We start from the raw sequence: 23,020 nt of genomic DNA, 5'->3' as shown, positions 1-23,020 counted from the left end.
TCTTTACATTTTATATCTAAAAATTGAATATCAGGCCCCTTAATATTTTTTGTATCTTGCAAATTTCAAATATAAGGTACTTATTCTTATACCGCCTTCAGAGTCTATGCAGTCTGTTTGTTTGTTTGTTTGTTTGTTTTGTTTTTTGTTTTTTGGTGGGAGAGGGAGGTAGTTAGGGTTTTTTTGGGGAAGAGGCACTGGGGATTGAACCCAGGACCTTGTGTTTGCTGAGCATGCACTCTACCACTTGAACTATACTCTGCCCCCTATGCAGTCTTTCGAAATTACATTAACACTGAAACAATGTATGGTTTTTATTTTTTTAATTAATTAATTATTTAATGGAGGTACTGGAGATTGAGCCCAGGACCTTGTGCATGCTAAGCATGAACTCTACCACTGAGCTATACCCTCCCCCTGTTTTTTAAATTAGAAGTATCTTTGAATCAGTTGATATACTGGGGTCAGGCAGGATAATTGAATCCATCTATCTTTCTTGTTCTCAAGGTTTGATTGATCATGAAAAGTGGAAATCTTCATTGAGAGACAAGAAGAGAGGTTTAATTCATAGGCCACCATATTTCCAATACTGTGTCTTTCTCTTCCTTGCTTGTTGGCCCATAGTATTTATTCAGTGATCTTTTAGGGAGATTGTACTGTGTGGGGATTATCAGACTGCAAGGACAGCAGGTGGTATGTAATGCTCAGCACCTGCTTTCAAAATGTCTAAATATTGGTGGCAAAGTTAAGAGACCTATAAATTGGCTTTAATAAAGGCAGAATAGAATATGTCTGAGATGGGCAAAAAATAAGACACTTTGTAGGCTCAGTGGAGGCCACGGTCACAATGAGATTGAGCGGGTAAGACAGGCTTTCTGGAGAAGGTGGAATTTGCACTGGGTCCTGAAGGATAAATGGGGTTTTGACGAGACAGAGAGGAGGGAAGATACTCCACCCAAAGAGAACAGTACAGACAAGCCAAGATGTGAGGAGACCTCATGAATTCCTTTTCTGTTATTTGTGTTCGCACTCAACTCATTCTCTCAAAAGTCTCATTAATGGACATTCATTATGTGTCTATGACAATATTTAATTTGCTCATTTTTTAGAAAATCCTTGGGCAGGTAGCCAGGTCATAGTTGTATCTTACTTTATAGCATCTTGATGGTTTTCTCATTTTCACAGAGATTTCTTCTAGAAATGGTCAGAAAGAATTGGAATGGTGCTAAATACCATCACCTTCATGAGTTTCCTTTGCCAAATACTGAAAGAAGGAAAGTTAAGAAACAAATTTACTTAAACTTTAAGTGAAAGGAACTGTCTCACCTGTAATTGAAGCCCATGTCTCAGCGGTGTAAGGCCTGGGGGCACGTAGCCTCCACATTTGTCTGTAAGGCCTGGAATTGTTAGGTCTGCTTGCTTGAAGGACTTGGGAAGAATTCAGATTAAAAAGTCTTAAAGTCACTGTTTTAGGGGAATGGGAGCATGAATTGTTGGTGTAAATGTGGTTAGCACATTGATAGCTCACCACCATAGTGCTTTTTTTCTCTGTGTTTTCTTTACTTAATACCTCATAGCACATGAACCAAATCCATGTAACAACTATCTCTGTGAACAAAAAAAAAATAGTGACCAGTTTCTACTTGGCATATTTTTTTCTTTAAAGAAATTTTTTTATGCAAGTAAGACATGTGCATGGTAACTCAACAGATGTACATAAAAGCTAATGATGAAAACTGAGTCTTTCCCTGTCTCACATTTTAGAAGTTTCTTATCGCTCCATAGCCTCATGGCTTCCCATCGTTCTGGCAGGCCAGTCAACTGCTTCGTCTGTCAAGGGTCTCTGTATTATATTCTAGGTGTGTTTGACTCTTTGGCATTTTTATTAGTGTACTTTTTCCAGTTTCTAGGGATTAATCATTTGCTGACATGTAATATGTACTCACTGAACATTTGAATGAATGAAATCATGTTTCTTTCGTAACATCTTTGATGATACTTACTTGTCCTTTTCTAGTAATAAATCCTGGACTGGCCTGGATTCCTTGCCCAGTATATTTCTAGTTTGTTCTTTGGCTCCCATGTCAGGTCTCTATCTGTTTTTAATTTTTTTATTCAAGGATAATTTCTTGGGAACCTGAAGACTTTCAACCTGAACTGCAAAATATAGCCCACAGGCAATCTCCGTGGAGAACCCATGAGAAGAACGGAGTTATCCATAGTGTAAAAGCACAAGGCATCACATTGGAATACAAATGGGGGAAGGGAGACTGGAAGGGGGCAGTTAGTGCAGGACAGGCAGAAATGTGAGCTTGGTGTCACCCCCACCCCCATAGCTAATGTACTGCTGGCATCCAAGCTTCCTGAGTCTTGTCATATTACAGTATGACAGATGAGAAGTTAAGAGGTTCTCATGTACATGTTTGCTTGAAGTAGTGACAGAAATACAGTATTTCTAAGGTTCACCTGGCTCTACTCCAGATGCATGTGCAGACACACCTATAACGTACAGAAAGCTGTAGAGGGAATCATGAAATATCACGTTTTTTTTAGGTCAGCTCTCGATTCATTCCAAAACACTGCATGTTTTCCTTGTGGTTTCTTTGCAGAGGATAGCATATGCTAAATGATAATATATGTGAAGTATTCTCGGCACCAGATTCTATATAAATGGAAAACTGTCACAGAGGATCAACAGACTATGTTCTGGTATTTTTGGAATGATAGTTTTGGAAATGGTAATTTCTGCATGAAATTTTTGCAGTCTGCATATACTTTCCAAAGTGCTAAGCTAGTTTTCCAAGCTTGCTTTTGTGTATTTTCCTCATTAGTAGGGCATTATATCTTTTTTATGCTTTATGAATAGATGATATGTATGAAAAAGGTAACATTTCTTGTGGAAATAGAGGCATAAAATATTTTTGTATAAAGACAGCCTTGATTTATATGTATATTTTTTAAAAAAAAGTCCCATTTCAGTGCTGTAATTTCAAGCATAATTCATTCTTCTTTTGCTCATGAAGCACTTCCCTGTCTGCTTGGGAAAGGAAAAGTGGGTGGAGTGGTGTGGCTCTGCTTGTTCTCATCTGTGCCTGCACAGGAGACCGGACCTGGAGGAGAGATTAGATACAGGTGGAACACCAACTTGTATACCAGCCTTGCAGAAATATTTTGAATAAGAAAGATATGTATGTGTTTTCCACAGCCACCTGGAAAATAAGCTGATCTTAGTCTACCAGAAATTCTTTAAAGAATTCCTGAGGCAAAAGGCAAATATAAAACAATTGAAGGTGGAAACTGTAGCCTAAAACATGGGCAGGAGAACAACAGAAAGAGATTGTGATGGGTTTAGGGTCGCACCAAGTTCAGTGGCCGAGGGTATGAGGATTAAAAAAAGGTCTGAGCAACCACCGGGGTGATATCAGTAGAGCCTGCAATTCTCTTAGTGTCTTTCCAGTAAATTTCTTTCATAATTTCCAGTAAATTCCTTACTTAGCTAGAGTCAGCTGTTAATGTTTGCAACCAAGAATTCTGCCTGATGCACTCACGTTCCTATGATCAACTGTTCGTATTCATGATAATGTTTTTAGTATATCGTTGGACCTGATGTTCTATACTTTTACCCAGGATTTTTCCTTGGACCCCTGGCATGGCTCTTGGGCCCAGACATATATATTCACTGGTTTCATGGGGCAGAGGGAAAGGAGGCTGGCTGGTGGATTGCCTGGCTGCTCCTATTTAGTGGTACTTCAAGAATGCTGGGAAACCTGGCTCAGGAATCAGTCACCATTATTCCTTGTCAGAACTGATTCCGTCTCTGGATGCCTCTGCTGTAGGGTACTCTACCACTGGGAGCCACTGCTATAAGTGAATTCTCAACTCTTCCTTCGTCTTTGCATCACTTGCTCAGAAATGAAAGTCTATAACTGAAAACAGGTCATGTGCGATGGCCCAGGTGCCAGGTGTTAGGGTGTCTGGTTCCAGCCTCCACCAAAATTCCCATAGTGGGGGATTCTCTCCAAAGGGGAAAGGGGCTTGATATTGTATACCCAGAACGAAAGATCTAAAATGGAAACTTCTCTACTAAGAATATTTAACATCAGAAATTCTTTGAAGGTAACTCATAGATGAAAGGACAAAAATCATACAGTTTTTTTCAGATTTCTATAAGTTGATAGAATTATCACGTGTTGATTAAAAATCGAAAGAGAATTCCTTTGGCAATTCTGGGTCTTTTGTGATTCCATATAGATTTGAAGATTATTTGCTCTCCTTCTGTGAAAAATGGCCTGGGTAATTTGATAGGGATGGCATTAAATCTGTAGATTGCTTTGGGTAGTATGGCCATTTTTAACAGTGTTAATTGTTCGAATCCAGAGCATGGGATCTCTTTGCATTTCTTTAAAGCATCTTTAATTTCCTTAACCAATGTTTTATGGTTCTCTGTGTATAACTCTTTCACCTCCCAGCCTTCAGACAATACTACAGAGCTACAGTAATCAAAACAGCATGGTATTGGCACAAAAACAGACATGAAATGGATCACTGGGACAGAATAGAGCCCAGAAATAAACCCACACACCTACAGTCAACTAATCTTTGACAAAGGAGGCAATAATATACAATGAAGAAAAGAAATTCTCTTCCACAAGTAGTGTTAAGAAAGCTGGACAGCTGCATGTAAATCAGTGAAGTTAGAACACTCCCTCACACCATACACATAAGTAAACTGAAAATGGCTTAAAGGCTTAAACATATGGCATAAACATCCTAGAAGAGAACATAGGCGAAACATTCTCTGATACAAATCATAGCAGTGTTCTCCTAGGACAGTTTACCAAGGCAATAGAAATAAAGGCAAAAATAAACAAATGGGACCTAATTAAAATAATGCCACTTGCAGCAGCATGGATGGACTTGGAGATTGTCATAGTAAGTGAAGTAAGCCAGAAAGAGAAAGAAAAATATCATCTGATATCACATATATGTGGAATTTAAAAAAAAAAAGACACAAATGAGCTTATTTACATTACAAAACAGAGGCAGACTCACAGACATAGAAAACAAACTTACGGTTACGGGGGTGGGGGAAGGGGTGGAGAGGGATAAAATGGGAGTTTGGGATTTGTAGATGCTAACTACTATATATAAAAAATAGATAAATAACAAGATCCTACTATATAGCACAGGAATCTATACTCAATACCTTGTAATGGCCTATAATGAAAAAGAGTATGAAAAAGAATATATACACACACATATATAACCGCATCAACTTTGTTGTACACCAGAAATTAACACAATATTGTGTCTGAACTATACTTCCATAAAAATGAAATAAAATAAAAATTAAAAAAGAAAATTCCAGAATGTGTTTTGATAATGTGCAAGAAAAAAATCAAAAGAGAATGAAACCAAGCAAACAAAACCCCCAAAACAGGTATAAAGGGAACCTTCTATTTGATAAGGAGTATATACAAGGGCATAATAGCAACCATTACACTTGGTGGTGAGATTTCAGAAGCAATTCCATTAAAATCATGAATAAGATAAGAATGAATGTTCTCACAACTACTAGTCATCTTTGGATGAGGTCCTAGCCAGTGTAGTAAGAAAAGAGAAGTAAATATGGAGGCGGTCTTTTGAAAATGAAGAACTAGAACACTTATTTGTAGAAAATGTGGTTATCTGAAAGGATTCCGTGGACAAATTATTTTCACTAAAAAGGGTTTTAGCAAGATGCTTGGGAAATAGAGCAATGTAGAAAAATCAGTTGCTTTCTAATATATTAGCAATAGACAATCAGAAAGTATAGTAAACCTATAAAATAGCTGAGAATAAGCCTGTATTAATTTTCTATTGCTGCAGAACAGATTACCACAAGTCAGTGGTTTAAACATATTCCTACTTGTTATCTCACCAGTCTGAAGGTCTGCAGTCCTAGATAGTATGACTGGGTTCTCTGCTTAAGCTCACAAGGCTGAAAACAAGGTGCTGGTTAGCTGGTCTCTTAACTGAAGGCTGTGGGAAGAATCCACTTTAGACTCTGTCAGGTTGTTAGCAAAATCCAGTTCTTGTAGGCTTGAGGTTCCCATTTCCTTATTGGCTGTCAACTGGAGCTTACTGTCAGCTCCTTAAGGCTGTTAGCATGCTTTCTCAGACCCCTCCACCTTTCAAGTGGCAAGTACCTTTGGAGTTGTTCTCATGCTTTAAATAACTTTGATCTCCATTTTGGCTTCTTTTTTTGCTGTAGAAAGTACTTTGCTTGTAAGGGCCCAAGTGACTCAGTCAGAGCCACTCTAAGAATCTTCCTATTTTAAGGGCAAGATTGTGACATATAACACAATTAGAGGATTGATATTTCATCGTACTCACTGATTACAAGGATTAAAACAGGCTGTTATGGGGGGAGGTGAGGTGGGGCAGGGTGGGTCATTTTGTAAATTCTGCCCGCCACAAAACCTTAGTAGAATTTAGTAAAACCTACATGAAAAAAATATAAAATTTCCTTAAAGGATATAAAGAAACACCATATAGGTTTCACTTTGTAAATATCATTTCATTACCTCCCAAGTCATCCAGTCTTATAGTTTAGTTTAATTCCAATCAAATTCTGAACAGAATTGTTTATTAAATTGGTAAGCTCATTCTGAACTTCCTCTGGCAGAGAAAAATGTAAAATTGGCAGAGACAGATTTGAAGGAGAATGAGGATATCAACAAATTAAACTGAATTTATTGAAATCTTGGAGGATTAGTCAAGGAATAATCCACAACATAGAATGAGGATTCATTTAATAGATGATAAAGTTGCTTCAATCAAAAGAGAAATGATGGCCTTTTTGGTAAATGATGGTGCAATTGTCTATCCATTTGGCAATAAATTGAGGCCCTTACCTGACGCACAAAAATCGTTTCCAGATGAAGTGAAGAGCTAAATATACTACTGAAATTGTAGAAGTATTAGAAGTATTTAAGACAATTTGCTTATAAACTTTGGGTTAGAGAATCAATAACCAAAGTGCTAGGAAATGTAATTGGTTAGTAAGCACATGATAGAGCATTTTTATTAGTGTTGGGAAAATGCAAGTCAAAGTAACCCCCCCCCCTCTTGTTTGCTCAGTCAGATTGGAAAAATTTTGCTCAATCCAGATGTTGGCGAGGGTATGGGGACATGTCCTCTCATTGAATGAAGTGTAATGGTCTTTTTGGCAGTGCCCATTGTAATTTTAAGTAGGCTTGTCCTTCGAATGAGTTATTTCACTAACAGATTTTTACCTTGGGTAAAGACCTAGGTACATGAGCACAAGGAGGCATTTTCTGGATGTGGCATTGTTAATGTAACAGAAAATGTCTAACAATCTAAAGATCCCATCATAGAAGGGCTTTTTATGTATAAATTATCTAATGGATTTTGAAAAGAGGTCCAATTAATTTTAACCAAGGTAATTCAGAGGAAAACAAAATACTTGTGGGATTTGTAACAAGAACTGTCTTCTCCCAGTGTGTGCTTTTATCACCTCTTACCACCCATTTTATTTAATCAAAACCATTTCCCTTGTGTTGCAATCCATTTTCTAAAAACAGCATAGTAGTCTCCCCATATATAAGTAAATATGTAGTGGTAATTCTCTGAGGAAAATGCAGCTGAACAAAGCCTTACCTCATGAACAAAATGTGTTACATTTTGGGAATTTCTTTTTCCACCCTGTCATACCAGTCAATGATGGGACAAAAGAAAGGAAAAGTCTGAATCTGTGCATATGCCATCAAAATGGATTCTTTTCAAGATTAATGTGTATGTGGAGTAATGTTTGCTGATTAAATGTTTATCTTATGTGTGAACAGCATTTAATATATTAGATGATGGTCTGAAGTTAAAGAATCTGTTTGTAGTGCAAAGGGGAGAAGAGAGATTAGGTCTTTTAGATGGGTGTCAGCATTTACAAAGCAGACAACGAAATGTCTTCTTTATGCCTCTGCTTATGTGAAATAGATAAAGTCAAATATCTTCAAAAGGGCTTTTCAGAACATTAACTTTGGTGACTTTAATCTATGGGCTTGTTAGTTAAGGATTGAAAATAAAAACTTTGATGAGAGGTGGCCAAGATGGTGGAATAGGATGACCCTGGGCTCACTCCTCCCAGAGCACATCAAAATTACAACTATTTACAGAGTAACTGTCTATAAGAACAACTTGAAGACTTGAAAAAAGATTTTCTACAACTAAAGATATAAAGAAGGTACGACAATGAGATGGGTAGGAGGGGTGGAGAGTCAATACAGTCAGGACCCACAACCCTGGGAAGGTGACCCACAAGTAAGCAGATAATCCCATTGCAGAAGTTCTCCCTAAAGAGCAAGGGGTCCAAGCTCCATGTTGGGCTACCCTACCCAAAGGCCTTGGGTTGGGAAGACAAGCCCCCAGAATGCCAGGTTTTGAAGACCAGCAGTGCTTACGTACAGGAGAGCTGGAAGGCTATAGGAAATAGAAACTCTACTCTTAAAGGCACATACAAAACCTTATATGCCTTGCGTTCCAGCCCAGAGAGTAATTATTAAAAATCCTGGATCAGACCCCCTTGCTGATCTTGGAGTCTCCTGGAGAGGCAGGAAGCAATAAGGACTCCCTTTGGTGAGACAGATGCCACAGCAGCTTGTTTTACCATGAAGACATGGGAGCTGGCAAGGGACATTTTGGAGTTTTCCCTCTAGCCTGTTAGTGCTAGAGGCTTACTTGACCACCAGCAGACCAGCACTAGTCTCATAACCCCCAGGGCTGCACAACTACCCATGCAAGGACCCAACCCCGCTCAGCATTGGGCTAGCAGCCACAGCACGAGGCAGCCCCTACCAGACAGTTGGGCTGGAGGCCAGTCTTGCCTACCAATGTACCCATGGTATTTGGCCCCACCACAGCAGAAGGGCCCACAGAGCATGCATATGAGGCAACCCTATAGCTTAATGTTCTGGTGATTAGAGAGGAGTGTACTACTGGGCCCTACAGGATGTCTTCTACATAAGGCCACTTCTCCAAGATTGGGAAATGTAATCGACCTACCTAATATATAGGACTTAACAGAGAATTAGGCAAAATGAGGAGAGAGATGAATATGTTCCAAATAAGGAACAAGACAAAGCCTCAGAAAAATAACCAAATGAAGTGGAGATAAGCAATCTACCTGTTAGAGTTCAAGGTACTGATCACAAAGACAAAAGTAGTAAAATAATCTATGTCTGTGAAAGGTAGTTAAGGGATACACAAAACAAAAAGATGTAAAATACAATGTCAAAAAAGTAAACAGTGGGGGTGGGGGTAGAGGAAATATGTTAGAATGTGTTCAAACTTGAGATCATCACCTTAAAATAATCATATATATATATATATAGGTTATATATATAGGTTACTATGTGTGAACTTTATGGTAAGCACAAACCAAAAAACTATCATAGAAGAAATGAACTAAAGAGAACTACAAAAAACCAGGAAACTGTTAAGATGACAGTAAGTGCATACAAAATATAAATGCTCCAATCAAAAGAATGGCTGAATGGATAAAGAATGAAACCCATGTATATGTTGCCTACAAGAGTCTCACTTGAGTCTAACAAACATAAAGGGGAAATTGACAGTAACACAATAATAGTAGGGAACTTTTAATACCCCACTTACATTAGTGGAAAGATCATCCAGACAGAAAATTAATAAGGAAATACTGGCTTTAAACAACACATTACATCAGATGGAGTTAATAGATACATAGAGAACATGACATCCAAAAGCAGCAGAATACACATTCTTTTCAAATGTACATGGAACATTCTCCAGGACTGATCACACGCTAGGATACAAAACAAGTCTCTAAATTTAATAAGATTCAAATCATATTAAGCATCTTTTCCAACTACATTTTTATGAGACTAGAAATCAACTATATGAAGAAAACTTCAAGAAACATAAAGACATGGAAGCTGAACAATATATTACTAAACAACCAATGGGTCACCGAAAAAAAATTAAAGAGGAAATCAAAACATCTGGAGAGAAATGAAAATGGAAACAAAATCTGTGGGATGTAGCATAAGCGATTCCAAGAAGGAAGTTTATAGCAATACAAGCCTACCTCAGAAAACAAGAAAAATCTCAAGCAATCTAATCTTACACCTAAAGGAACTAGAAAAAGAACAAACAAAACTCAAAGTTAATAGAAGGAAAGAAATCCTAAAGACCAGAGCAGAAATAAGTGAAATAGAGACTGAAAGAACAATAGAAAAAAATAAATGAAACTAAGTGCTGTTTCTTTGAAAACCTTTAGGCAACTCATCAATTAAAGAAAAAAAAAAAAGAGAGAGAGAGGCCAGAGAAATAAAACCAGAAATGAAAGAGAAGTTACAACAATACTGCAGACAAACAAAGAATCATGAGAGACTACTACAAGCAACTATACACCAATAAAATGGGCAACTTAGAAGAAATGGTTAAGTTCCTGGAAACATGCAATCTCTCTACGCTGAATAGGGAAGAAATTGAAAATATGAACAGACCAACTACCAGTGATGAAATTGAAAAAGTACAGTACCAGATGGCTTCACAGGTGAATTCTGCCAAACATTTAAACAAGAGTTATACCTGTCTTTCTCAAACTATTCCAAAAAATTGCAGAGAAGGGAATGTTTCCAAGCTCATTCTATGAGTGTGGAATTATCCTGATACAAAATCAGACCAAGATCCCACCAAAAACAAGAATTACAAGCCAACATACTGATGAACATAGATATAAAAATCATCAATAAAATACTAGCAAACTAAATTCAACAATACATTAAAAGGATCATATACCATAATCAAGTGAGATTTATTCCAGGAATGTAAAAATGGTTCAGTATCAGCAAATCAATTAGTGTAATATACCATATTAACAAACTGAGGATTAAAAGTCATATGATTATCTCAGTAGATGCAGAAAAAGCTTTTGACAAAATTCAATATCCGTTTATGATAGAAAAAAAAAAAAGCTCTACCCAAAGTGGCTGTATAGTGAACATATCTCAATGTAGTAAAGGCCATTTATGACAGACCTACAGCCAACATCATACTCAACAGGGAAAAACCTGAAAATGTTCCCTCTGAGATCAGAAACAAGACAAGGATGCCCGCTTTTGCTACTTTACCCAATATTATGTTGGAATTCCTTGCCAGAGCAATTAGACAAGAAAAAGAAAGAAACGGAAATCAAATTGGAAAGGAACAAGTAAAACTATAACTATTTGCAGATGACATGATACTTACTGTTTATAGCAAATCCTAAAGATGCCACCAGAAATCTACTGAAACTAATAAATGAATTCAGTTAGGTTGAAAGATACAAAATTAACATACAGAAATATGTTACATTTCTATACACTAACAACGAACTATCAGAAAGAAAAATTAAGGAAAAAATCCCATTTACAGTTACATAAAAGAGAGTAAAATAGAAATAAACCTAAACAAAGAGGTGTAACTTGTACTTGGAAAACTGTAAGACACTGATGAGAGACATTGAAAATGACACAAATAAATGAAAAGATATACTATGCTCTTGTATTGAAAGAATTAATAAGGTTTAAATGACCATACTCCCCAAGGCAATCTGCAGATTGATGGCAATCTCTGTCAAATTATCAATGGCATTTTTCACAGAACTAGAACAAATAATTCTAAAATGTGTGGGAACATAAAAGACCCTAAATATCCAAAGCAATCTTGAGAAAGGAAAACAAAGCTAAAAGTATCACACTTCTGCTTTCAAGCTAAAATTCAAAGCTTCAGTAATCAAAACTGGCACAAAAACAGACATATAGGTCCATGGAACAGGATAGAAGGCCCAGAAATGAATCCATACTTACATGGACAGTTAATCTATGACAAAGGAGGAAAGAAAATATACAATGGAGAAAAGACAGCCTCTTCAATAAAGTATTGGGAAAACTGGACAGCTACATGCAGAGAATCAGACTGGACTACTTTCTCACACCATATACAAAAATAAACTCAAAATGAATTTAAGATCTACATGTAAGATGTAAAACCATAAAAGTCTTAGGAGAAAGCATAGGCACTGGGCTCTTTTGACATTTGGTCTTAGCAATATTTTTGGATCTGTCTCTTCAGGCAAGGGCAAAAATAAATGAATGGGACTACATCAAACTAAAAAGCTTTTGCACAGAAAGGAAACTGTTAACAAAAATGAAAAGGCAGCTCCTGAATGGGAAGATATTTGCAGATAATATATCTGATAAGGGATTAATACCCAAAGTACACAAAAAAGCTAATACAACTCCACACCAAAAAAACAAACACCCCAATTTAAAAATGGGCATAGGACTTGAACATTTTTCTAAAGAAGAAATACAGATATCCAACAGACACATGAAAAGATGCTCTATATCACTAATCATCAGGGAACATTAACTCAAGCCACAGTGAGATACCAACTCACACTTGTCAGAATGGCTATCATCAAAAAGGCAACAAATAACAAGTGTTGGCGAGAATGTGGAGAAAAGGGAGCCCTAGTACAGTGTTGATAGGAATGTAAATTGATGCAGACACTGTGGAAAACAGCATGGAGGTTTCTCAAAAAGTTAAAAGTAGTACTGTCATATAATCCAGCTATTTCACTTCTGAATATTTACCTGAAGAAAGCAGAAACACTAATTTGAAAAGATATATGCACTCCAGTGTTCACTGCAGCATTATTTACAATAGCCAAGATGTAGGAGTACCGTAAGTGTTCATTGGTAGATGAATGGATAAGTATGTGTTGTGTATATATACACAATAGAATACTTGTCAGCCATTAAAAAAAAGAAGCCTCGCTATTTGTGACAACATGGTTGGATCTAGAGTGTATTATGAGTAATGCAATGAGTTAGACAGGGAAAGAAAAATACTTGTGAAATCTGAAAAACAGAGCAAACTAACAAGAGAAAATGAAAAGACTTGTAGACACAGAGAATAAATGCATGGTTGCCAGAAGGGAAGGGGAGAAATGGGTGAAGGGATTAAGAGGTACAGATATCTAGTTATTTAATGAATAATCAAAGGGATGTAATCCATAGCACAAGGAATATGATCAGTAATGTAATAGCTGTGTATCGTGTTTGTTTCATAATGTATGCAAACATCAAATCATTATGTAGTACATTTGAAACTAATATAATATTGTATGCCAACCATATTTCAATTAAAAAAACCATAAAGCCTTACTAAGGAAAATTTAAAAAATTTAAAGCTTTGGCTATTATAATTTTAATTTTATATATTTTCTACATTAGTTGTGAGAGTAATGATGTAGGTGAAAATTGCTTTTTAAAGTGAAAGGACTGTGGGATTTTAACCAGAATAAGTTAATTTGATGAATTTATTAGGTGCACTTCACCTAGACTGTTAATCTTTATTAAAATAATAGTTTTGTCCTTAAGATAATAAACAATCCTGTACGAAAAGAACTTTATATTATTTTACAATGTATGGCAATTTAAAAATTGTTTTCCAAAGCAATTTACTTAAGATTTAAATCTCTTTCTTTGTAATTGAGGCAAAACATAAAGAGAGAACCATGGGCTAATAAAATTGTTCTGAGGTGAATGAAGCTAATAAACGATGAGAACTGTGACTGTGTCCCACTGAGAAAGACAAGACACCTTATTTAAAAAAAAATTGTGCATTATTTTTGCAGAAGTCAACGAAAGGTTCTGTTGTCCTTGAGCATGTATTCCGTCACATAAACCTTGTGGAGATAGATTATTTTGGGCTGCGATACTGTGACAGAAGCCATCAGACGGTGAGTACGATGACTTTGTATTAAATTTTTTTGGTTATAAATTCTGTTCTATCTCTGGCTTTTCCTGATGGAGTTTTTGGTGGTTAGGTTTTTGTAACTGAAAATGACTGAAGAACTTAAACTTGTTTTCCAGTGGTGACTTCTTTGCATTTTTTTCCACTTCTGTCAAAAGTCTGAAAGTTGTAAGATTCTTACATGTGTGTAGATTTCTTTATAGATGGCTTACATGGCTTGTTTTTACAACCAAATCAGAGAGTATTTTCCCTTTGGGCTGTTAGGAAGACTGAATTAGCCTTTTAATGTGTGTTAGGAGCCAAGTGGCTACTCTCTTGAAGGGATAGTATTACTGCTTTTTAAGAAAGTAAAAGGTTAAAGAGAAGAAATACAGTGTAAAAAGGTGTTTATCTAAGTTTTAGAAGTTGGATGAGCAATTACAAAATAAAATAAATAGAGGTTTTCATTCATGAGCTTAATGGAATAAGAGTAATAAAAGTAACCAAGCTTTTGGTGTCTGATGTCAGTTATTCATGAGGATTTAACTTAAGATTTTCGTGACTGGTTGGATGGTAGAGAGTTACTAAGAAACTCACCACATTGGTTAGTATAGATTCTATATGGTTTTAAGGCTGAAAAGCTGTCTCTGGGATGATGAACAGAGGAAAGACTTTGGAGGTGATGATTTTGAGGGATGAAAGTATATTCATTAATGTGACTTTTGTTTTAAAAGTCTAAAATGGATCTTCACCTCAGATCGACAGTCTTACTATGCTTATAATGTTTATGTGCTTACCTTAAAAAATACCTTATTTTATTTACCTTTCAGTTTTCATACTCCTGTTGAAATAGATTTCCTCCTCTCCTTCCTCAGTTCTCTCAGCCTGCACTGGGTCATGTGGTGTCTGTTCATTAAGAGGCATGATTGTCTGAGTGGAGTTCCTCTGTCCTGTTCCCAGGAATGTGCTAGGATGAGAAGAGGTGGGCACATGGAATGCTGTTGTTGGTGATAACCTGTGATTTTTCTTGAGTTAGTTCTATAATCCCAGAAGGATTTCACAAAGTGGGGATAAAAAATTGGATGTGTTGGTTAGCTCTCCATAAGAAGGACTGGCTTTCTAAAGGCCAGTGGTCCTTAATGCACACTTCAAAGAAGGAGAATGGACATATTCAGAAGTTCACTGATTTCTGTCCCATACAGGCCGTAAGTCAATATAGCAAAGCTGTAAATCTAAACCAAAAGATTAAATTGAAGGCTATAGAAGATAGCTTGCATTACATTCATATTTTTGAAATAGCATTTTTCCTAGCAGAGGGAAATTCAGTTTCCTGATCTTATCTAATATGTCAGACCTTGCCTGGAAAGATTGACTGTTTTGCTAAAATTATGTAGACCTTATCTGTCTTTTTTTCCCTCACATTCCAAAGAAGAAAATGTGAAAAGCTAGACAATTTCAAACAATGGCTCGTATCATTGCAAAAGAAATTAGCAGTTGATATTAATAGTTTATTCAGAGTTTTCTAGGGCTTATTCAGAAGAACAAAACTTTTGTTTCTGTTAACTTTACTCCTGAGGGTTGGTATTTGGGACAGTGTAGTACAGGTTTTAGGAGAAAATTAATTACACAATTAGAAGGAGAAAATTGTTAAGTCATTGTGTGTGTGTGTGTGTGTGTGTGTGTGTATGGTAGAAATGTCAGATGTGTAAATCACATGAAAAACTATTTTTTGCCTCCTGACTTTTTCTGTCTGGTAAACAGATGAAATAGAGGTGATTTGTAAACATGGGGGAATCATGGCCTGTTCAAATGTACTGTCTGCTTGTCTTATTTTCCTTTTAATTGTTAGAAGTGGTAAGAATAAGGTTATGAAAATTTACCCTTCCTCTAGGTCCCCATTTCATCAAAGCATACCATTTCTGCAGAGCTGGTACAGTGTTTTGGGATAGGAGCACATGATTCCATCCCTGATTCACTTCTCTTGGGAACTGAGGCAGAACCTGGGATCTCCTTCAGGAAGACGCGCAGACAGCCTTTTCACTCTAGAAGGGCAACCTCCCAACTTGAAGTTTCTGAGGAAATCGTTGATAAAGCTAACTTCTAGTTCCCTGTCCACTCTTTATACTAGGAGGAACAGCCCTTCATATCTCATAGTTATTTCAGGTAAATGAGAATTTAAGAACAGCCCTATGTTAGAGTAGCACAGGACATGGTGAAAATTTTTTGTTTTAAAGATAGAGGAATGATTTCTGTGAATGTGCCTGAGTTACTGTCTATTAGATTGGGTTTTGTTTATTGCTTTGCTCTTTTTCTGCTCCCAAAAGTTTATTTTAATGGGGGAAATGCCCGTGTAACAATCTTTAATGTAATGAAGATCTACATAGAGAAGAAGTTGAGGCCCTAAATGGGGACCACTTAGATCAACTCATGAAGCAAATTGAAAGTGGGAAAGGGAGCTGGGAATAAAAGGGAAGAAAGATGGAAAGGAAAAAGCAATGGCTGTCAGAAGACATAGATTCAAGAGATAGCTGTGTATTTATTCTATCACACCTTGATTTATCAGAAATAAATTAATTTGATTAAAGTAGGGGGAAAAAGCCGTGATTACACCTGTGAAAAGCTCTCCATCCTCCTCCCTCCATTCGCAGTGGATCAGGCCTTGGGGCCATGCTGGGACTCTAGCTGGGGGTGGCAGGGGTAGACGAAGCAGCCTGCAGCACCACTGCTCAGCCAGGTGCAGTCTGAGTGTAAGCACGTGAGTGAGACTGGCAGTAGCTGAAGAGCTGGTGGGGAAGGGTCAAGGAGGACTTTATGCCCACCTTGGAGAGTTGGTGTGTGTGGCCTGAGACGATGAGCAGCTACCCTAGAGAATTAGGGAGCATCGTGCCTGATGAACATGTCCCTAGGACAGGTGGACCCCACAGGGCAGGGAACTGGTTGTCTGTCCTGGAGAACCAGGTAACCGAGAGGCTTCCATCTCGATGTGTCTATCACCCACCACCATCGTCATCACCAGCATCAGGAACTGATGAACATTTCCTTGTGTTCATTACATGCTCAGAACTGTACAAGTTAAATATTTTTACCCTGCCATCAGAGATGAAGAAACAAAGGCTAAAAAGGTGACACAACTTCCCCAAGGTCACATAACCAGCAAGTATTAGGACCAGAATTCAAACCGAAGTCTTCATGTCTCTAAGATCCTTCAACCACTATAATACCCTGACTTGAAGACATATAAAATGAAAAGGTTTTGCATTCTTAGGGCACTAAAGAATTCTCTTTCTATGCAATTTGTATATTTAAGTTTGTTGAGAGGAGTTAAATGGCATTTTCTAATAAGCAAACTTCTTACATTAACCATGTGGCAAGAGAGCTTTTTTAGGCCTTTGTGTATTTACATATTCATGTGATCTTTCAATAGTTATTTAATGAAAAGCCGATACGTGCAGGCTGTTCTAGAGCTTTTTTTACATAGTCTCAGGAATTCTGAAAGGAAATTTACTGCCTGGAATATTAAATGAAATGCACATTTTATTAAACTGTACATTCCATGGAACCAATTTGTGGGAAATTCACGTAGCTGAATTGACTTAGGTGTTAATGTGTAAAAAGTAACAGCTGGACAAAAATAAACCTTGTTAAAGCTAACGTCTCTCCAAGGGTACAGCCAACTTGATTGGAACACTGGGCATCATAATTTCTTAACCTCACTTCTTAGGTAGGGTCTATAAAAGAATCTCCAGGAAATAAAAGCAGTTCTTCATGAAGACACGTTTATTGTGACTGAATTAACAGAATGCTGCGTATGTCACCTCAGGCTTTCTTTTAGAAAACACTCTTTTGAAGATGCACCATGGAGTTCACGTACTTGCAGTTTCTTTTTTGAAAGACAATGGTGAGAGCATTTAGTCTGGGCATAGAACCTACTTTATGTTCTGCTCTGGCCTGTGTCATCTGGTTCATTCTTAATCCTGACTGGTCTGTGTGGGGATGTCTCTTTTATATCTGGCCTTGATTCGACTTACAGAACATTTCCAGCCTGAATTTAGGGTGGATGTGAGGCAGTCTGACATAGGTATTGCAAGACTGTACATGGGAGTCACAGACCCAGCTTTGTCTAGTGACCCTGCCACTTACTAGCTGTAAATATTTAACATTCTTTTAAAGTGCTGACCCTTAATCTAGAAAAGCAGAACTACTGGAAAAGTTGGCTCCCTCCAGTGTGTTCTAGGCCTACCTGTTGCCAGTTGAGTGGCCAGCCCAGCTGGAACACCTTCCCCATGGCCTGTGGCCAGCAGCTCTGCTTGGTGAATCTTTACTCTGAATGGGTACCAGCTTTCTCTGTGCTCAGTGTCCTAATGCCCAGCACCCGTGAATCTGTTGTCTTACATGGCAAAAGGGACTTCGCAGATGTGATTAAATTAAGGATCTTGTGATGGGGAAACCATCACAAGGTGGGACAAATATAATTGCAAGCATCCTTATACCTGAAGAGGGAGGTAGGAGAGCTGGAGAAGGTGTGACAGTGGAAGCAGAGGCCAGACTCATGTGTTTACAGGAAGGAGGCCTCGATGCCAGGAAGGCAGGCAGCCTCTAGAAACCAGAGAAGGCAAGGCAAGGGTCTCCCCTGGATCCTCCAGGAGGAGCACAGCCCTGCCTACACTTGGGATTTTACACCTAGTATCTTAGTCATTTTGATCTGCTTTAACAAATTACTGTAAACTGGGTGGCTTAAACAAGAAACACTGGTTTTTTACAGTTTTAGAGGCTGAAAGTCTGAGATCAGGGTGCTGGCATGGTTGGGTTCTGGTGCGAGTCTCTTCTTCCAGGTTACAGACAACTGGCTTCTCCTTTTAACTTCACATGATAGAAGAGAGTTTTCTTACAAGGGCAAGAATCCCATTCACAAGGGTCACCTTCCTGACCTAATTACCTCCCAAAGGCCCTACCTCCAAGTACCATCACATTAGGGCTTTAACATGTGAACTTTGGGCAGACACAAACATTGAGTCTGCTGCACCCAGTAAGACCATTTTGCACTTTTGGACTTTGGAATTGTAAGATGATATATTTCTATTTCAAAAAAAAGATTATTTTTTGGTGGGAGAGGTAATTAGGGTTGTTTGTTTTTAATGGAGATACTGGGAATTGAACTCAGGACCTTGTGCATGATAAGCATGCACTCCACCACTGAGGTATACCCCCCCCCCCCCCAATTTCTGTTGTTTTAAGCCACCAAGTCTATGGTCATTTGCTACAGCAGCAAAAAGAAATCAATATGCATGGCTACTTTAGGAGGCATTTTATCTTGCTTGCTTGGTGGAAACATGAGGGCTTTCTTGTTGGGGTTCACCATGTTAGGCAGAAACCTGAAACACTGTTACTTCCCTGGGTAATAGTAGCTGTTCTTCTCACATAGTGCCTGTATCCCTGGATGACTATAATATATTCCTGGAGTGAGATAGGGCTCAGCATCAATTTTACTCCTACTTTTTGTTTTCATAGCTGTGAGCACTGAGTGACCTTGTCTACCAAAGGAGGTAGATTGAACAGGAAGGAGTATTTATAAAGGAAGATCACTAAATTCCTTGGACCCTCTTGAGTTATATGCCAAAAATCCCACCATGATCTGTCATCTAAAGTTGTTTTCAGTGATCTGTCAGGTATCTCCAGGGCATGGTGGTCATCATCGTCCCTGCTCAGTCTGCTCTGACAGCAGGGGTATCTCATACCACTCATTCCGTTCTCCTTCAGTTTAGTTGGAAAGCAGTGAGTTCAAAACCACCTGACTTGCAAATGATTTGTTAATCGTTGTAGTAATTCAATTTCACAGTTTCTGGGAAATGTACCAAGATTTATCAAAACTGTATTTATTATGCTTTTTCTCTTTTACTTGGGGGCACCTGACCTAATCCAATTTTGTTTCAAATGGATTATGAAGATTAAAAATTGTTAATTTTAATGTACATTTACCAATACAAGATTTTTGATAAAATGCTTTCATCTACTTATGAACTTTATATTTTCATCAGAGTCACAGAGCAGCAGATTTAGTTCATCCAGTTTATGGAAGATGTCCAACACGTTACTTTGGCAAATCCAGTCATCCTTGAACCACTCAGCTAAACCATCGTGCATCCTGACATTTGTCAGTTTAAATAAAAATGTTAACATGTGTTCTGTGACATGTATTTCACTTTGGAATTTGATTTCTGAGATGGGTAGACAGATAAGGCACAGTTTTGTCACTTAGATGCCATAGGCTTACCAGGGCTTTGATTTGTTTTATTCTATGGGACTCTACTTAGTGAGCCAGGCATGTTTTAATATATTTTGATAATAGCTAGAGGACGAAAAGTACAAGATTATTAAACAAAAATCATCATTCCCTTTGCTGCCCTGCTCTAAAATATACCTGAATTCAAAACAACCCAAATACCATGCTTCTGTCACCTTGCCTAGTCCTCACCAGAAATACACGTAAGGTATGGAAAAACAGAAAGCCCTTCTCTTCTGGTTCAGGGCGTTTTATTAAAGGTGACTTTGCTAACACTGGTATTTCAAAATCTTCCTATCTTTCTGCTCATATATTTTTCCACATCCTGGAGCAATGCACCCCTGAGGGTGAGATGTACTGTCCTACTGTAAATGGGAAAGGTGGGCTGTGAAAGGGACGGGCAGTGGGGAGTGCTGGCAGGACCTCTCATCTCAGATCTGTGCTCACTCAGGTCAGGTTTATTGTGGTGTTCATTTCACGATGTATGTAAATCAAAACCTCATGCTGTACACCTTAAGCTTATAACAGTGTCAATTATTTCTCAATAAAAGTGGGAAGAAGAGTGTATATGGTAGTTGAGGATCCGGAAATTAAGTCCCTTAAAAACCCTCATTGTCTGTGTACCTGTCAGGAAGTCCTCATGGTGCGTTTCTGTGGTGCCTGCACCTCTGTCTGAATACCTTAGTGAATGCTGCCACTTGAGCTGGGGTGTCATCCTGATTTCCGCCATCTCGTCTTCCCCTCAGAGCTAACTGGTTACCAAGTCCTGTCTGTCTGCTCCTTAAAAACTAGCATGACTGTATAGGACACCATCTAACTGTGGATACTTTCGGGAGTGAAAAGGGCCACTGTTAATATAAACTAAGTGGGGACAGCGGTTGTAAACAGGACTTATGGTCACCTGTTAACCTCTCCAGAATCAGTCCCCAGCTCTGAATCCAGGTGAGGTGCCAGCAGGTGAGCTTGGATTTCTGTAAAAGCTTTCCTTCCGCCTGGACTTCCTGTCTTTGCTCTTGCCCCCTCCCCTGTTTTCCCCCTCGCAACTGCGGTTTTCTTTCAGAAGGGCGACTCTAATGATGTCTCCTCCATGGCTTCAAATTCTTTAATGGATCCCTAAGGGAAAACTGAGGAATTTCTTAACACGGATGACCAGGCCCTTCAAGAAGTGTGGCCCTTGGTTGCTCTAGACCTAGAAAAGCTGCAAGAAAGTATTATTTTTCTCTTCAGTCTCCCCAGCCATCTTCCACCCAGACCCACACTGCAGGTACATTACAGCTACACTCAGCCACCTGCAGCTCCTTACCTGTGCTGTCGCGTCTCTCTGAGGTTTGTGCTGCTTCCCTTCCTGAACGCCCTTCTTGTCTTCCGTGCCTCATTTTCACTTGGTTAGATCCTGTTCCTCCGTACCGCTCAGTTGAGATGTCTCTGATGTCTCCTTCTTCTTGGAGCTTTCCCTCGCTCCCCCAGAAATGCCCTAGGCTTACTCCCATCGCACGTTGTCTCTTAACTAATATCCCCCACTTGACTGGAAACTCCTTGAGGGGAGGGATTATGCCCTGTGTGTCACTCTGTTACTACCTCTGCCACTGTCAGCTAGGTGACCTTGACCTGTAATGTTAGTGGAGGAACTCTCACTTGCACAAGCGGCAGGGCAGAGAGAGGTCAGGCCTTGACAAGAGTGCCTCTGCCTCTCCTTTCTGTGTCTGTTTGCTTCCTCCTTTCCCTGCTGTTCTTTGAATTCACTGCCTGGTTTCTTATGAAAGACCTCTCCTGTTGTTCATTTTAACCAGACTTCACCTATAGTGTTTTTTAAAAGAGGCTTTACTGAGATGTTAGGAAGTTAGGTTGGAAGTGTATGGCATTGCAAGAAATCATGGATAGATGATATTCTTAGGGTGCTGGCAGCTACTGGGTGCTGGTCAGAGTAGACGTCTCTAGTTAGAGATCATGTGGTTTGTGGTAGAAGGAGATGTGGGAGGATTTGAGTTCAGGTGATGTCACCAGGAACTGTATGCTTGTGGATCCCATGATTTTTAAAAATTTGTTCATAATAAACAGTACTTTTAATAGAAGGGGTTTTTCTGTTTCTCTACAATTGAACAGTTTCTATTAAGAAAGGAAGTTATGTTGCTTCTCTGGAGCTGTTTTCCGTGTAGAATGTGTCTGATCTCTGCTGAGTCCTGTCATGTGCTGCAGCGTGAAAACCCAGGAGCAAATACGCTTGAAAGAACTGGGGAAGTGCTGAGAGGCCAGCCTGCCCAGCTGCCAGCTGCTCCTGCCCCCTCCCTGCAGCACCTGGGGAGACGCAGGGCTGTTCTGATCCTTCTCTTTGTTGTGTGTGTTGATTTTGACATGGTTTCAGAAATGCTTCTGAAGGACCTTGATTTGTCCAGAGTCAGCTCGATGGTGCAGCTTGAACCTAACCCTCCGGTAGTTCTTTTTTTCCTTCCTTTTCCTTCCCAGGTAATTGATCATAGTATGCACAAGTGTGTCTTCCACGGGTCATGTATTATAAAATATTTTATCCTGTAGCTTTCATAAATTTGTCTTCCAGGTTTAGGGAGATGAGGGACTGAATTTAACCTTGCATAGAAAATTCTTTCTTCATTAATGGAACCCAGTGTCCTTTTTCACCAAAATAGATTAAAAGAAGAAACAGTTGAAAAGGATAAAGGTTCAAAATACTTCAAACAGAATTATCAGGAATAGTAGAAACTTTACTATGTATACATACCCACGTATATTTGCATATGTAACGGTACACAGGTATGCTAAGTGCTCTTGTTTATAAAACAGTTTTCTGTGACCCACACCTTCTTAGATGTATACGTGCATGACAGGACTATTGTTGATTTCCTTACCATGAACATTTTATTAGACTGTCCTTCCTTATTAAATTGGAATGAGCTATACAGGGTA

General features: G+C 38.5%; 1 protein-coding gene across 2 annotated transcripts in view; it reads left to right on the top strand.

Moving 5' to 3' along the window:
• Window positions 1–23,020, top strand: part of EPB41L4A (erythrocyte membrane protein band 4.1 like 4A) — a 220,134-nt gene that overhangs the window by 80,148 nt on the left and 116,966 nt on the right. For both annotated transcript variants that reach the window (XM_072958158.1, XM_006203963.4), the window contains exon 3: window positions 13,724–13,828. In XM_072958158.1, the coding sequence (XP_072814259.1) occupies window positions 13,724–13,828 (105 nt within the window). The remainder of the gene's footprint in view (window positions 1–13,723; window positions 13,829–23,020) is intronic.

Source organism: Vicugna pacos, chromosome 3 (assembly GCF_048564905.1).
Source record: "Vicugna pacos chromosome 3, VicPac4, whole genome shotgun sequence".
NCBI classification, from domain to species: domain Eukaryota; kingdom Metazoa; phylum Chordata; class Mammalia; order Artiodactyla; family Camelidae; genus Vicugna; species Vicugna pacos.
The sequence above is the reverse complement of the archived record's forward strand: the minus strand, read 5'-3'. Positions and strand labels throughout refer to the sequence as shown.